The sequence below is a fragment of the Chelonia mydas genome, chromosome 9 (genome assembly GCF_015237465.2).
Source record: "Chelonia mydas isolate rCheMyd1 chromosome 9, rCheMyd1.pri.v2, whole genome shotgun sequence".
In the NCBI taxonomy this organism is placed as follows: Eukaryota; Metazoa; Chordata; order Testudines; family Cheloniidae; genus Chelonia; species Chelonia mydas.
In genome coordinates, this window is record NC_057855.1 from 78,784,854 (window position 1) to 78,799,731 (window position 14,878).

Below are 14,878 nucleotides of genomic sequence, written 5' to 3' on the forward strand. Positions count from 1 at the left end.
CGGAAGAACCCCATGCACCGCTACAGACTAGGGACCAAATGGCTCGGCAGCAGTTCTGCAGAAAGGACCTAGGGGTTACAGTGGACAAGAAGCTGGACATGAGTCAACAGTGTGCCCTTGTTGCCAAGAAGGCCAATGGCATTTTGGGATGTACAAGTAGGGCATTGCCAGCAGATCGAGGGACGTGATCGTTCCCCTCTATTTGACATTGGTGAGGCCTCATCTGGAGTACTGTGTCCAGTTTTGGGCCCCACACTACAAGAAGGATGTGGAAAAATTGGAAAGAGTCCAGCGGAGGGCAACAAAAATGATTAGAGGACTGGAACACATGACTTATGAGGAGAGGCTGAGGGAACTGGGATTGTTTAGTCTGCGGAAGAAAAGAATGAGGGGGGATTTGATAGCTGCTTTCAACTACCTGAAAGAGGGTTCCAAAGAGGATGGATCTAGACTGTTCTCAGTGGTAGCTGATGACAGAACAAGGAGTAATGGTCTCAAGTTGCAGTGGGGGAGGTTTAGGTTGGATATTAGGAAAAACTTTCACTAGGAGGGTGGTGAAACACTGGAATGCGTTACCTAGGGAGGTGGTGGAATCTCCTTCCTTAGAAGTTTTTAAAGTCAGGCTTGACAAAGCCCTGGCTGGGCTGATTTAGTTGGGGATTTGAGCAGGGGGTTGGACTAGATGACCTCCTGAGGTCCCTTCCAACCCTGATATTCTATGATTCTAAGTTACTATGACCAAATGGTATTCCCCCAAGAATTCTGAAGGAACTCTTACGCAATTGCAGAACTACTAACTGTGGTACATAACCTATTGCTTAAATCAGCCTCTGTTCCAAAACACCAGAGGGTAGCTAATTTAACTCTTAAAAATGGCTCCAGAGACAATCTTGGCAATTACAGGCTAGGTAAACTTAACTTCAGTACCAGGCAAATTGGTTGTATCTATAACAAACAGAATCAGACATCCATGAACAGTGTTGGAGAAGAGTCACAGCTTTTGTAAATGGAAATCATGCCTCCATCTACTAGAATTCTTTGAGGGAGTCAACACACACATAGACAAGGGTGAGACAGCAATATAGTGTACTTGGATTTTCAGAAAACCTTTGACAATGTCCCTAAACCTTCAACTGCCAAAAGCTGGGACTGCAAGGTGGATGAATCACTCGAAATTGCCCAGTTCTATTCATTCTGTCTGAAGCAGCTGGCACTGGCTACTGTCAGACACTATATGGAGATAGATGGACCACTGGACTGATCTGGTATGGGTGTTCTTATAATGCAGCCATTTAGAAAAGTTGAGTTTCACTCTGCTAGGGATATTGTACACTTGCTAGCCAATACTGGCTGAGACAGACAAGATTGTAGTTATTCTTCAGTAAGATGGCTGGAACAGTGCTAAGAGGCTTTTGCCCTAGGATGAGCTTTTGTTTACACACAAACCTTATCTACAGAAGTAGATACTACCATGTAGTAGGACTATACCAATCTAACAGAGTGAGATCAAACCTTGATCAGTTACCTGAGCATTCCCCGATGTTCCTCATGCCACACTTGGATCCTCTCCTCCCATTGGTCTTTGTTGAGTTTGTGCTGCTCCAGAACTCTAGAAAAGAAAAGAGCAGGAGGATCCTGTCAGTTCGAAAGGCGGCACTACACCGAGACAGGCCACAAGTCTGAGCATATGCAGTGCTGTACAGTCTAAATGTCTCATACACAGTATAACAGAAATTCTATAGTATATGGTGGCCTCATTGGCCAGGGTTGACTCTTAACCCAATTAAATGTTTTAAGACAATTTGGCCTGATGAACACCACTGCTGCATATCCAGACTACAGTGTAATTTGACAGGAGCCCTGAATATTTAGCCAAGTAATGATATCCAGCTTCTCATTTCTTTTATGCCATCATACCCATTTATGAAGTTTAGTGCCAAAATTTACTCTTTGCTCCCCCCTTCTTTTGCTTAGGTATCTTCAGTTCGTTATTCCCAGAAATTTAAGTTTCTACCTGCATTTTTATACGGAATTGCAATGGGCTCTTCAAAATGCAAATTTCCAGGGAGAATAGACAGGGGTGCAGGAAGTGCAACAGCCTTATTCTTATGAAAAGATGCACTCTGAACACCCATCAGAATTAAGATGATTTGAGAAAACAAAAACAAGCAAAAAGCTAGAGTAAGTGAAGCTTATAGTAAATATAGCACTTGTGCACTTCATGGTGCTGGAAGGTCTGAGGCTGGTGAAATCTGCATACCTTTGAGGGAGCAGTTTGTCACCAGCAAGATAGCCAGGCTTATGCAGCTCCTTGTTGAAATCTCCATGTTTAGATTGGACGGCATAGGAAGCCAGCAGGACAGCAGTCTCTGGAGGGCAATAGATATCATCATTCAAGATGCCCTCCTTCACCTGGAGGAAAAAGAGGCGCTGCGTGATGTCCTGAATCAGCTCCTCTGACACATCCTCTGGGTAGAACTTGGCACGGAACTTGAAGAGCAGAGGGCTTTCCTTGCGTACATCCTGTGCGGTCACCTGGAGTGAGAGATGGCACCATCCAGTTTTAGAACTAGCCAGCTGAGTGGAGCAGTGTGTAATAAAATGGAAGTAAAAGACAGAGGCATGTTCAAAAAAACACTTCCTTTCTGACACAGAAAGCAAAAAACCATGAAGTATCCTCCCATTGAGCAGTTCATTGGAAACTGCTGAGTTGGTCCAGTCTAGCCAAGATTTCTTGTTTAGCAACTACAAAATACTATTGTAAACTTATCAGTAAGTCACGCACCAGAGTTTTCTAGGGATGGCACCACACCAAGAGTCTTATTCACCATATGTATTACACATGGATAAAGTCTCTTCCTTGATCCACCACATTAGATCTGCCTGGATAAAGCACAGGATAACCGTAGGCCAGGAACAGCAGATTGGCTGGCATATCTATACGCTGTAGACCTAGCTACTCTGGAACAGTCAGCGCAGACTAGCCAAAAATAATAATAATAAATAATATCAAGGTTCAGTATTCAGAGTGGCATACAAGAACAAGTATGAGGAGCTGACCATCCCATCCAGCTGAGGACAAGAATCCAGAAAATAATTTAGTGCATTTGTTCTAACCATTATCAAGTGTACAAATCGGATAACCGGGCATATACCTTTTTATTAAGTTTCAGCCATGTCGAGAAGCCCTTGGTGTCCTGATACTGAAGTCCAAAAAACCAGACCTCTCTCAGCCCAATTGTCTTCACAACCTGGAAAAGAAGACAGAGCAGTGTGTGCATCAGTAACTGTCACAGCTGACTGGCCAAAGGCTCACTGGTTACCTGGGAATGTGTTGGAGTGGTGTAGTATAAGGTAGGCAAGTTTAGAAAACAATCAAATAAGCCAACTTTCACCTGTTGACTATGGGGACAGGGAAAAAAACTATCCTTGTTCACTCCCTGCACTCCATACCACTTCTGCAGAGTGGTTTATAAAGAGAGACAAGAGGGGTCCCTAAAAAGTTTGCCAAATTTGAGGTAGGGTGATGGTAATTAAGGTAGGCCAAATTGAAGCAGGTGGTAACAGAATGCCCTATGCAGCTCTGCCGGTTCAGATCACTACCACTCTGCTGCATCTTCTTACATGCCCCCTCACTCTCCCTGAGTGAAGGCTGCCTGTTGTACAATAGTTTTCTGATTAAGACAGACACCAATTAAGAACTAAGCACCTATAACAAACTCACCACAGATGCCTCCTAAACCTATCTGAAACAGGACTCCTGCTGGGAAAAGCTGGAGCAACCCTAAATTGATACATTAAGATTTTGGCACCACAGCAAAGGCCAGGATTTCCCTTGTATGTAGGTAGATTCCAGAGAGTTTGCAGGTGGGAAGCTATACAGCTTAGACCCCCTACCTTTTCCTGGTCTGAGCCTGGACAGTAACAGTGCAAATGCTGAGATACTAGCCATTCTCATAAATGAGCAAGGAGGACTGCAGTAAGGAGTGATACATGCTGGTTGGGTAAGGCAATGGCAGATACTACAGGAGTAGACAGCATATGCCTTGGCTCTAGTTCCAGAACCATCCCTCATTTTTTTTACATGCAACGGTCCTATTTTTGAGCATAGCATGAACCACTCTGCTATGGACCAGAGAGTCAGTCTTGTTAACTGCAACATGCCTTAAGATTTGCAAAGCACGCTACCTTGTATGTAAATGATGTCTACCCATACCCACCCACTGTTTAGTTGCTCCACTGAAGTGCACTGCTTTGGGTAAGGCAGGACAACAACATGCCCCTTAGACAGTGGTGAGCCATCAATACAATAAATAAACCCCGATGCAAGGATCTCTCCTCCGTCATGCACCTAGCACACTTTTGGTGCTATATAAACAAAGAAGGCTTCACAAAGCTATTGTAGCATTCAGTGTTAGAAGCCTGCCAAAGGTGGAAAACTACTGCGGTAATGCTATTTCCTGTCAAGGGGTGGGGGTTATTTGTGATTGTGAACAAACCAACAGAACTGAACTTTTTGATAAGCCAGGGACATGTTATAGGCTAAAAATTCCCCTACAGGCAACCTTCCTGAAACTTTGTCATCTGGCTTCCAATCTGTACTCTACACTTCAGGAAAACCAGACAGATATGTCCCACTCTCCCCATCATCTTCACTAGCTTCTTAGCCAGCTGATTTTACCCACCTGTCTTTCAAACTAATTTTATAAAATTATGACCCGCAACACCACTGCAGCCAAGTGTCTCAAGACTGCTGGCACTCACTCCAGCCTACCTGTCAGACTTCAGATTTACTCACTTCCCTGAGACTGCCTGCTTGCCTCCCTGGGCCTGATGCCTCATCTGTTGGGGAGGAGCAGTGCTGACATGATCTCCCCCCCTCTCAAATCACCTCCTCTTTTAATCTCCAGGAAGCCCTCCGCTCCATCCTGTTTTTATTGCTCTAGGTGTGCAGCATACCCGGCCATTTGTATTACTGGTTTTATGGCCTGCTTGTAAGAGCAGAAGAAATGCTGGATCTGAGAACAATGCTGGGTCACTTACTGCTTTGCTACCTACCTGTAAAAGTGCTACCTCACTTTTGCTGTAAGTATTTATCAGACTTGGTCTACAATTAAGACAACTATATCAGAGATGTGAAAAACCTATACTCCTGACCAACACACAGCTATTCTGACCTAGTGCCTCCAGTATAAAAACAGAAAGATTGATAGAAGAATGTGTCTGTCAACCTTGCTACCATTGTTTGTTTAGGTGGATGGTGTTCCAACACAGAAGGAAAATCCCTTCAGTCAGTGTAGGCTGTGTCTACACTGTGGGGTTATGCCAGCATAATTATGCTAATATAGCTGTGCTGATATAGCCTCTATATGGGTCCCACCCTGAAATCCTCCCCTATGCACCAGTCCCTCCGACTTCAGTGGGATTTGTCCAAGTAAGCACTGCTTGCTTAAGAGTTGAGGGATTGGTCCAATGGTTTGGAGTAGACTCCTAGGGACAGTGGGTCATAGGAACATAAGCAAATGTTTGAGACAGGCAACGGAATACATGTTGCTAAACAGACCTTATGAAGTGCATTTAATACTGCAGGCCACTATACAGCTTATAAGTGTGTGGGGCAGGGGAAGGAATGGGTCTGGAACACAGTTAAAAAGAGCTCTGTTCTCAGGCATCATTAACATTTGAATAGGATGGTGGCTCACCCCCACTGCTGCATGTGTCCACTTGCCGCAGTTTCATTTGCCGACAGCTTAAGCCTGGGAGTTCAGCATGCTGAACTGCCAAAAAGGAACCGAACGGCATCACACTGAGGCCATAGCACAAAAGGACTTTTATTCCACAGTGGAGAAGTCTGCACTGTAATAGCAACAGCAACAGATGCGACAAAAAGGAAAGCCAGCTATGCAAACTCAGTATCTTTATAAATCTTATTCCCTCCCTCCCCAAAATATAACTTTTTTGCAAACTTATACTGACACTATGCTGCACAGAACCACATAATTAGTGCTATGAATTACATGAGCTGTAAAGCCAAGCATGTTCTGGCTTGCTAGACCAGGTCTGTGCGCAGGCTGTACGTAGTCATTCATATCTGAAATCGCTTTCCAACCGGATGTGCACGCTGGTAGCCTCTACCAAATGCAAAGGCAAGTAACTCCCCACTGCATTAAAAAAATTATTTTTGTTCCATTTTGCAAAGGGAAAACATCAAGGCAGAGACTGATTTCTACAGCTGCTAGGAGTCTGCCTGGCAGCTAGCAGCCTGATTACTAATCTACTTTTGGTAAAGGGGTATGCAGCATTTGCAGATTTGCTGAACTGTTTGCCTGTGGAGCCTCACACACAATTCTTGGCAGTGAGCAGCAATGGAGGGTGCAAAGGGACAAGATGCATAGGGCTGTTTTGAGGATGAGGGACAATGAATTTTAAAGACAGCTGACTGTATGCAGTATTACAAGATTACTTGTATATTTATAGCCTTACTTTGCAAGTTGAACAAGAGAACACTCTTTCCTCCTTGCCAGGCAGAATATTAAGTCAGGCTGACTAACAGAACTCTGGAGTACAATACAAGGAATTTATTCATAGATTTCATGTTTTTGATCTGCCTATAGGATGGTGGAAAGCAGTGTACGGAGAGTTCAGGCAATCCTCAAGATTCCAATTATGGTTTCATAACCAATTAATATATATTTAAGACCCCAGCTCAGGTACGGTTCATCAAGTGGAACTCTGGATGCCACAAGTAAATCCTAGACTGGAGTTGTGTCAAGCCTTTTCCCACCTTATATTGAAATAACCACACTCTAGGTATCTTTGCACTCATTCTTTGAGTGAATCTGTATTAGCACACTAGCAATAACATTCTTAAAGATGCATGCAAGTTTTCTAGGGCAGTGTTTTTCAAAGTTCAGGTCATGACCCAGTACCGGGTCACACCATGTAAGGCACTGGGTCACCTTGCTCAGCACCCAGGGACCCTAGCGGCTCTGGTCAGCACCGCCAACTGGGACGTTCGAAGTCCGGTCGGCAGTGCTGCCAGCTAAGGCAACCTAGTGCCTACCTGTTCCGACATAGCACTGTGCCCTGGAAGCAGCCAGCAATGGGTCCAGCTTCTAGGCAGGGAGGCCTTGGGGCTCCACTTGCTGCCCCCACCCTGAGCACCAGCTCCACACTCCCATTTGCCAGGAGCTGCTTACATGCCTCTGCCTAGGAGCTGGACTGCTGCTGGCCACTCCTGCCTCTGCACTGCTGACCAGGAGCTGCCAGAGGTAAGTCTATGCCCCCAGCCCCCAAACCAGAACCCCTTCTTGACCTCACCCCAGAGCCTTGACCTCCTCATGCATCCCAACCTCCTGCCCCAACCCTGAGCCCCCCCAAACCCAGAGCCTGAAGGCTCTTCCAAGAGAGTAAGATTTCTTGAAAGAATATCAGATTTCTAGCTCTCCAGTCTAAGAGACCAGAAATGGGAGACACTGAAGTCTTGTCAGAGGTAGCTTGTCTCAGGTAGTTTCTACTAGAGCTCCCACGTCAAGAAGGCTTGGACGGACTTCTGGTTGGGGGTCAATGCACAGTATGTGGCCAGGAAGAGGAATGGGGGAACCCTGCCAAGCTTCCAGAAATCATATGATAAACAAGCTGGGCTTAAATTCAGCTGGAGCCATCCAGAGCAGAGCTCCAGTGAGTATTTTCAAACCCCTGGAAGCCCCAGCAGCCACCCTCCTTTGTGGGGCTGAAAGTCCAAAGACCCCCACAACACACCCTGCAGCGAAACCTGGAGCCCTGAATGGAGGAGAGGCAGAGAGGTGCAGGGGGCTCTGGGATAGAATCTGAGAATTTAAGTCCTGGGAGCAAGGATCAACATAAACCAGACCTGCACTTCCCTTTAAGCTTCACTGTTACTACCTCAATTTTATTGCAAGTCTCTCAACATGGTGGGGGTTTTGGGGGGTTTTTTTTGTTTTTTTTAAAGCCCAAGCTCTGAGTCACAGGATGACGACAAACCCCACTCATTTAAAAACAAAGTTTCAGCCCTCAGAAATGCAGAGAAAGAAAAGAAACCCTAAAGGGTCAGATTCCAGAAAGCAAATCAAGAACCCCAATTTTTCCCTCCAATCTCATGATTTCTGGAGGGCCAGACCCAAGACTAAATGTTTGGATTTGGCAATAGTGAAACTTAATTCATTGAAAAAGCTTTGGATGTAGAAAAAAAGGACTTCATGTTTATCATTGTTTCATATGCTGTGAAAAGGGAACAGAAAATGCTTATCAAACGCATGAAGTTGGCTAGTTTCACTGTAGCCTTTGCCCTGGTATTCTAGCTTCACAGCAGCACACACACACACCCCCTAACATACCACATCCAGCAGCAGCAGCATGGTGAGAAGATTTGTTTAATGCTCTCAAAAGTCATGTTAAACTTTTACTCTGTGCCAGTAACTACTTGGTTTTCCAGGGTTCTGTAACTACAGAACCCATCTTCCTGTCAAATCTAAACTTAAAAATTTAGCGATGAAGTTGTATATCTAGAATTCCTGGTTGTGAAGGCAGTCTTCAGAATAGTTTATTGCTTTTAATAACAAAAAAAAAGTAACACTGTACTGGTTTTATTCCTCCAGTTTGATTTAAATGTAGACCCCATTTAATTTTACAGAGGCCTGAAGCGTAGCTACTTAAGTATCAGACAAAGCAGCTTGATGACAAAAAATTTACATCTAATGTGTGCGCATCCCCCCAAAAATAGGTCCTGCATTTATGTCCACATGCTTTCAGACTCAATTTTTAAGTCTGAAAACAGCATGAGGAGTTCTAGGAGAATACAGAATGAACCAGAATCATATAGAAGTGAAGCATAATTATATATAAATTAGGCAGCCCACGAGCCACTACTCTAGTGGTAACCTTCAAATACCACTAAAAAGGGCCCAGCTTTCCTTTAGCTAGACAGACATGGACCACTGAGAAGACACCTAATAAGCTCTCCTCCTCATCCCTGGAAAAAAGAAAGTACTCCTCCCAAGGTTCTGAATTGCCATAGTATAGGTTTTAGAAAGGGTTTTGTGCAAGATATACATGTTGCTTGGCACTAGTCTAACTTCATTCTCTTGGCCCAAATCTACAGCCAAGATAACATGCTCCAAGAACAATTTGAGAGGGAAAAATGGATAATCTCATTTTCTGGTTTGAGCAAGATTAGCTACAAAGCTTCCCTCTAAGAAAACAATTCCTGGCTCCAGTCACCCTTTGGAAACAAGTTTAATTCTGCATAAAGTTGGCTCCTGAAGTAAAATGGCAAAACCACATTTCCAGAAACATTTCAACACCACGACAGCCACAACCACCCTTAGCTGCAGAAAGGAGATGCATTCTGGAGGGGGTTTGGGTGGAGGAGGAAGGGAGAGAGAAGAGAAGACCTGATGAACAGTGTCCATGGAATCCCATCTTTCCCTTATGGGAATGCCAAAAGGCATTGCTAACTTCAGTCTAGGAGGCTAATGCATTAACCACTCTACCAGCCCTTTAAATGCTGCTAATATTTCAAGGAAATATTTCAGAGGATACTTGCTACTGCTGAGTGCACCTCCATTAGCATCTCACAGTTTACTTGTGTGCAGTATGAAAGCCTGCAAAATGTATTCCATAAACCGCTTGATTGGGAGAAGTGGTTTTTTCTATGTACCCCTAGGGAGGTTTGTTTACTCATACTTGGCTAAACTGTTGTGGCTAAAATCATTGCTCCCTAATAGCAACCATGAAGAAATCGAAAAAAATAAATATAAATAATTTAATAAAATAGACTAGACTCTTCCTACTTCTATTTAAAGTCCTGGTTTGTCAGCAAGGTGGCTTAGAAGCAGAGTAATGCACATTGGAAAAAATCTCAACTATACATATAAAATGATGCATCTAAATTAGCTGTTACCACTCAAGATCTTGGCTATTGGGGATAGTTCTCTGAAAACATCCATTCAATGTGCAGCCTCAGTCAAAAAAGCAAACAGAATGTTGGGAAATTAAGGGATAGATAATAAGATAGAAAATATATTGCCTCTATATAAATCCATACTATGCCGACATCTTGAATACTGTGAATTGGAAAAGGTTCAGAAAAAAGGGCAACAAAAATTAGGGGTATGGAATGGCTGCCATATGGGGAGATTAAAAGACTGGGACTTTTCAGCTTGGAAAAAACAACTAAGGGGGGGGGGGGGGGAATACGATAGAGGTCTATCAAATCATGACGGGTATGGAGAAAGTAAATAACATTTCCTTATTTACTCCTTTCCATAACAAGAACTGGGGGTCACCAAATTAAATTAAATAGGCAGCAGGTTTAAAAACAGAAGGAAGTATTTTTTCCAGATAAAGCACAGTCAACCTGAGGAACTCCTTGCTGGAGAATGTTGAGAAAGCCAACACTAACAGGGATCACAAAAGAATAGATAAAATTCATGGAGGATAAGTCCATCAATGGCTATTAGCTAGGATGGGCAGGGATGGTGTCCCAAGCTTTTGTTTGCCAGAAGGTGCGAATGGGAGACACTTGATTATCTGTTCTGTTCATTCCCTCTGGGACACTTGGCATTGGCCACTGTCAGAAGACAAGATACTAGGCTGGATGGACCTTTGGTCTGACCCAGTATAGCTGTTCTTAAGCATTACTTCATTGCTCTAGGATCCAGGAGTCAACTCAACAACAGCCTGCTGAGGATCCAGTACATTACGGGCTCTTTCCCCATTGAGATGGATCTTGATAGGCTCCACATTTGAGCATGTGTTAGCATCTGCTCATTGCTGGGCATCAAGGACAGTGAGCACTCTGAATAAGATGTGGTCACTGGCCTACAAGGGAGAAGAGGACATTTCAGCTTCAACTCCTAGGAGTTTATAGCTTTCCGTTACAAGCCAAGTTTTCATCTCCTCAATGTATCTTCCTCAAAAAATATTTTCTTTCTGAAGCATGCCATAAATCACCTGGCTTTGCTAAGAAACTTGAAACTTTTTTTAAGAAAAAAAAATAAGAGTCCTACAATCTTTGTTTACTTTAAAGTTCGGTGGTTGGTTTTGGAATTACATGCAGGACTTGAACCATTAAAACTTGGACCTCAAACCATTAAATTTGGTGCTGAACTGGCTGTGTTTAAGGATTCCACAGGGGTAAGTTTGTGGAAGTTGTACCGTATGAGCAAGCTGAAGCTCAAGATATGCTAGTTAAGACAGCTGTCCTTTAGGCAGTCCAGCGCACATACCTACTGGATAAGTAGCTCTAAATAAACAGGGATGTTACCATTTGACTTGACAAATGTGTAAAAAATCCTCAAAATGAAAAATTTAATGAGTTATGTTTGCAGATTCAAGAAAAATTAGAACACCGAGATTTGAAAAATAATTCTAAAGTCAAAAAATTTTGAGTTTATGAATATCCAAACTTAGTGATGCCTAGGTTCCTGAACTAGGGACTTGACTGACTGATTCATTACATTTTCTGTAGTCATACACCTGTGCACAGAGGATTTAAAATGCTCACAAGTCTGGCATCTTCCGTTTTGATGGTGTTTTACCCTCACTTTACATATCATGTAATTATGACCCCACATTCCCACTCACCATGGCATGTAGTTATGGCAATACCTACTTTCTTCACTTCATATGGCAGATGCTATACAATGGTCTAGGAGTCCCATGTCTTCTCCAGAAAATATGGAACACAATAAAATATGATGTGGTGGTATTAGGGCTGTTCTAAACTTCAAAGGGTAGATGTAGTAAGCTGGACTGTCCAGCCAGATCAAGGATGGATCAAGATAAATTTTTCTGGGAGGTACATGGAAGAGTCATCAGCATTTCTTACTATCAAGCAGAAGATTTATAGAGCTGTGTTTACAATATGGGAGAGGAATGTTGTGGTCTGACCTAATAAATCAGAAGTGTTATTGGGGTACAATAGATGCAGAGGGTTTGACTGTGGTGAATAGGTAGAGGGCGCATGTAGATACAAAGCCAGACATAAGATTTTGGGGAATCAAACTGATTTTCTAGACTTAAATGTTTCTGCTCAAAGCAGAGGGAGGGGTGCGGTCCTAAACTGCCACACCATGTTCAATTAGGGAAGTGAGTCAATTTTTAAATATTTCCACACTGGTTACTGGCTATAATTCCCAACTTCCTATCTGTAATGCAGGGCTGATCCTCTGCCTGGAGGCATCAGTTGCCACTTTAAGTGTTCACCAGTAGCTGATGGCTGCTGTCTCCTCCAACAAGTAGTTCCAGAAACTGCAGAGCCTGGCTAGGGAGCCACTGCCAGGGTTTTACAAAAGAAGTGTGATGTGGGCTGTACGTCCAAAGGAGATAATAAAACAGGAGGAGAAAGAAGTAGACTAAAACAGGATCAGAGATTACTAGGTGCTCAACAGGTCAAAAGTAGAGCTGCTCCGTGGGTTGGAGGAAAAAAAAAGTCTGTGGCAGAGTAGGGCTGGGGGAAGTGGAAAGGGACTCTGCAGGTCTGTTTTGAGATTTGGCTGTATGGTGTTGTACAAAGTCAAGGCATGCAAAAGACTGAATTTGTGTGATTTTTTATTTCAAGCAGCTTCCACTTAATGGTCTCTTATTGCTAGTTCTGTAGGTAGTAAGTAACAAAAATTCCACCAGCCTAAACACAGATTTCTTTGAACAAGATTATCTGGATTTAAATTCTAGCTAGAGAAGTCCAGCCTGTGCACCACACATTCAAAAGAAAAAAATAACCCAGCTGTACCAGGAAGAGCTCCTCAGACACAACCAACCAAGTGAACTACTGCATCCGATGAAGTGAGCTGTAGCTCACGAAAGCTTATGCTCAAATAAATTGGTTAGTCTCTAAGGTGCCACAAGTACTCCTTTTCTTTTTGCGAATACAGAGTATACACGGCTGTTACTCTGAAACCTGCTTCCTCTCTGTAACCACATAGTAGTTGAAGGAGGTAAAACAAAATGTAGCTGGTGGCATCTATGGTAGGAAGAGGGCGTCAGAGGAAACATTTAAGAGGGAGGGAGAATGGGAAGGGATTGGGGTAGGACTCCAAAGCAGTTTAAAGGAACAAGTTACTTACTGAATTTGCAGTTTGTCTATCAGAGAATCATTTACCCCCATCTAAAGTTAAACAATGTAAAATAAAGCAATGTTCTGCACCATATGTAGTAGTATTAAGGGGGCAGACACCCACAATGTAACAGTTAAGTATTAAGCGTCTCAAGCCATGCTATATTTTACTCTTTAATCCACATGCAATGAGGGGGGAGGGGGAAATAAATTGGTGTTGATGTTGCAGTCTTCACACTAATCCACAAACCAGGGAAGTTGCCATTTCACAGGTGCTTTACAGACCACTCCAGCAGCACTGAAGGAAGAACCAGGCAAGGGGCTAAGCAGAGTGATGGCAGCGGAGCCCCTTGATTGACCTGTAGCTCCATAACTAAGGGAGTGTCTACACTGGCAATTAAGAGTGCTGCAACTTTCTCGCTCAGGGGTGTGAAAACACACCCTCCGAGTGCAGCAAGTTTCAGCACTGTAAAGCACCAGTGTAGACAGGGCCCCAGCACTGGGAGCCGTGCCCCTCGTGGAAGTGGGTTTTTTAAGAGCGCTGGGAGAGCTCTCCCCCAGCACTCTGCTGCAACCACACAAGCCACATTAAAGTGCTACCGTGGCAGCGCTTTTAGTGTTGCCAGTGTAGATTAGCCCTCAGTAACTCATTTAATCCATAAATTCTAAAAGAGCCTCCCATCAATTGTCTGTAGAGTGTTACAGTTTCACTATTCAGCTGAAAAAAAAAGTGTTGACATTCAGAGGCATCTAGAGCAGCTGAATAATTAGGAAAAAACTCACACAATACTGAGACCCTATGGAACATCAGTAACTAGGACTGGTTTATACAAATGGCTATATGAACCCCCAGCTGACCATTTGCAACTGAAAATTGTCTGTTCGTGCATGTATGTAATTTTCCTAGTTCTATACTTAAGTCAGGCATACAATTGCACATGCACCCAGAAAAAAAAAAAGCCAGATATTAGAGATGTACAAAAGGCTGCAATAAAGCCCATCTGCAGCCGTTAGAGACAGGCAAGGAAGAAGGACTCATGCATCTCTTGAGTGGATCAATACATTAATCAAAGTAGTTGGTTATAGAAATAACAGCTTAGAAACTAGTCTCCCCATTACAGGAAGAGGAAAGCAGGAGAGTAGCCTTTACAGTCTTGGGCTGCTCCGTCATGGAGAAAGCCACCTAGTTTACTACTGAACATTTAACAGAAGTTGAATAGAAAAAGGAGGGGGAGTTTAACAAATGTCAGCACTTAAAAATAAACGGCTGTGAAACCATCTCTGCAGCCAACCACACACTACACCCTGCTCAATAAGATGAAAGTCATGGGAACTAACTGTCAGAATTAGTGTCAATTCATATTTGAAGTGATTTAAAATGAATATAAGGTAACAATTTTTTGCTGCACTTTTAGATAAGGCGAGTATGGTAGCTAGAAAGAGAAGAGGTCCAATGAACTCACTGGCAGGTCAAATATACATAATGTAGGGCTAGCTATACACAGGCTGCACTTGAATGTGGTTGAATGAAGTCAGCTGCACACACTACAGTGTGTTCATATCCATTACAGTTGTGTATCAGAAGGTTTGATCACAAGCTGGATACTAGTTTTGCTAAGTTTAGTAAGGTATGAGAAGAACAGCTCAACTCGGATCTAACAATTCCTACCCTCAAAGTCTCATTTACTCTCAAAAGAAAGAAAGGGAATGCCAGTGCTAGGAGTCTGTTTGGAACAGAGCAGAAAGTTACCCCCCGTCCTTGTCATGGCTCCAGGGAGCATCAAGATTAGGCCTGACGTC

At 43.3% G+C, this 14,878-nt stretch overlaps 1 protein-coding gene across 2 annotated transcripts in view; it reads right to left on the reverse strand.

Moving 5' to 3' along the window:
• The window catches only part of MSN (moesin), a 76,126-nt gene that overhangs the window by 12,467 nt on the left and 48,781 nt on the right, over positions 1-14,878 (reverse strand). For both annotated transcript variants that reach the window (XR_006284067.1, XM_037908366.2), the window contains exons 3-5: positions 3,156-3,251; positions 2,261-2,535; positions 1,526-1,609 (exon numbers count right to left, since the gene is read on the reverse strand). Coding sequence is in view for 1 of the 2 variants with exons in the window: in XM_037908366.2 (XP_037764294.1) it covers positions 1,526-1,609; positions 2,261-2,535; positions 3,156-3,251 (455 nt within the window). In the remaining variant the exon portion in view is untranslated. The remainder of the gene's footprint in view (positions 1-1,525; positions 1,610-2,260; positions 2,536-3,155; positions 3,252-14,878) is intronic.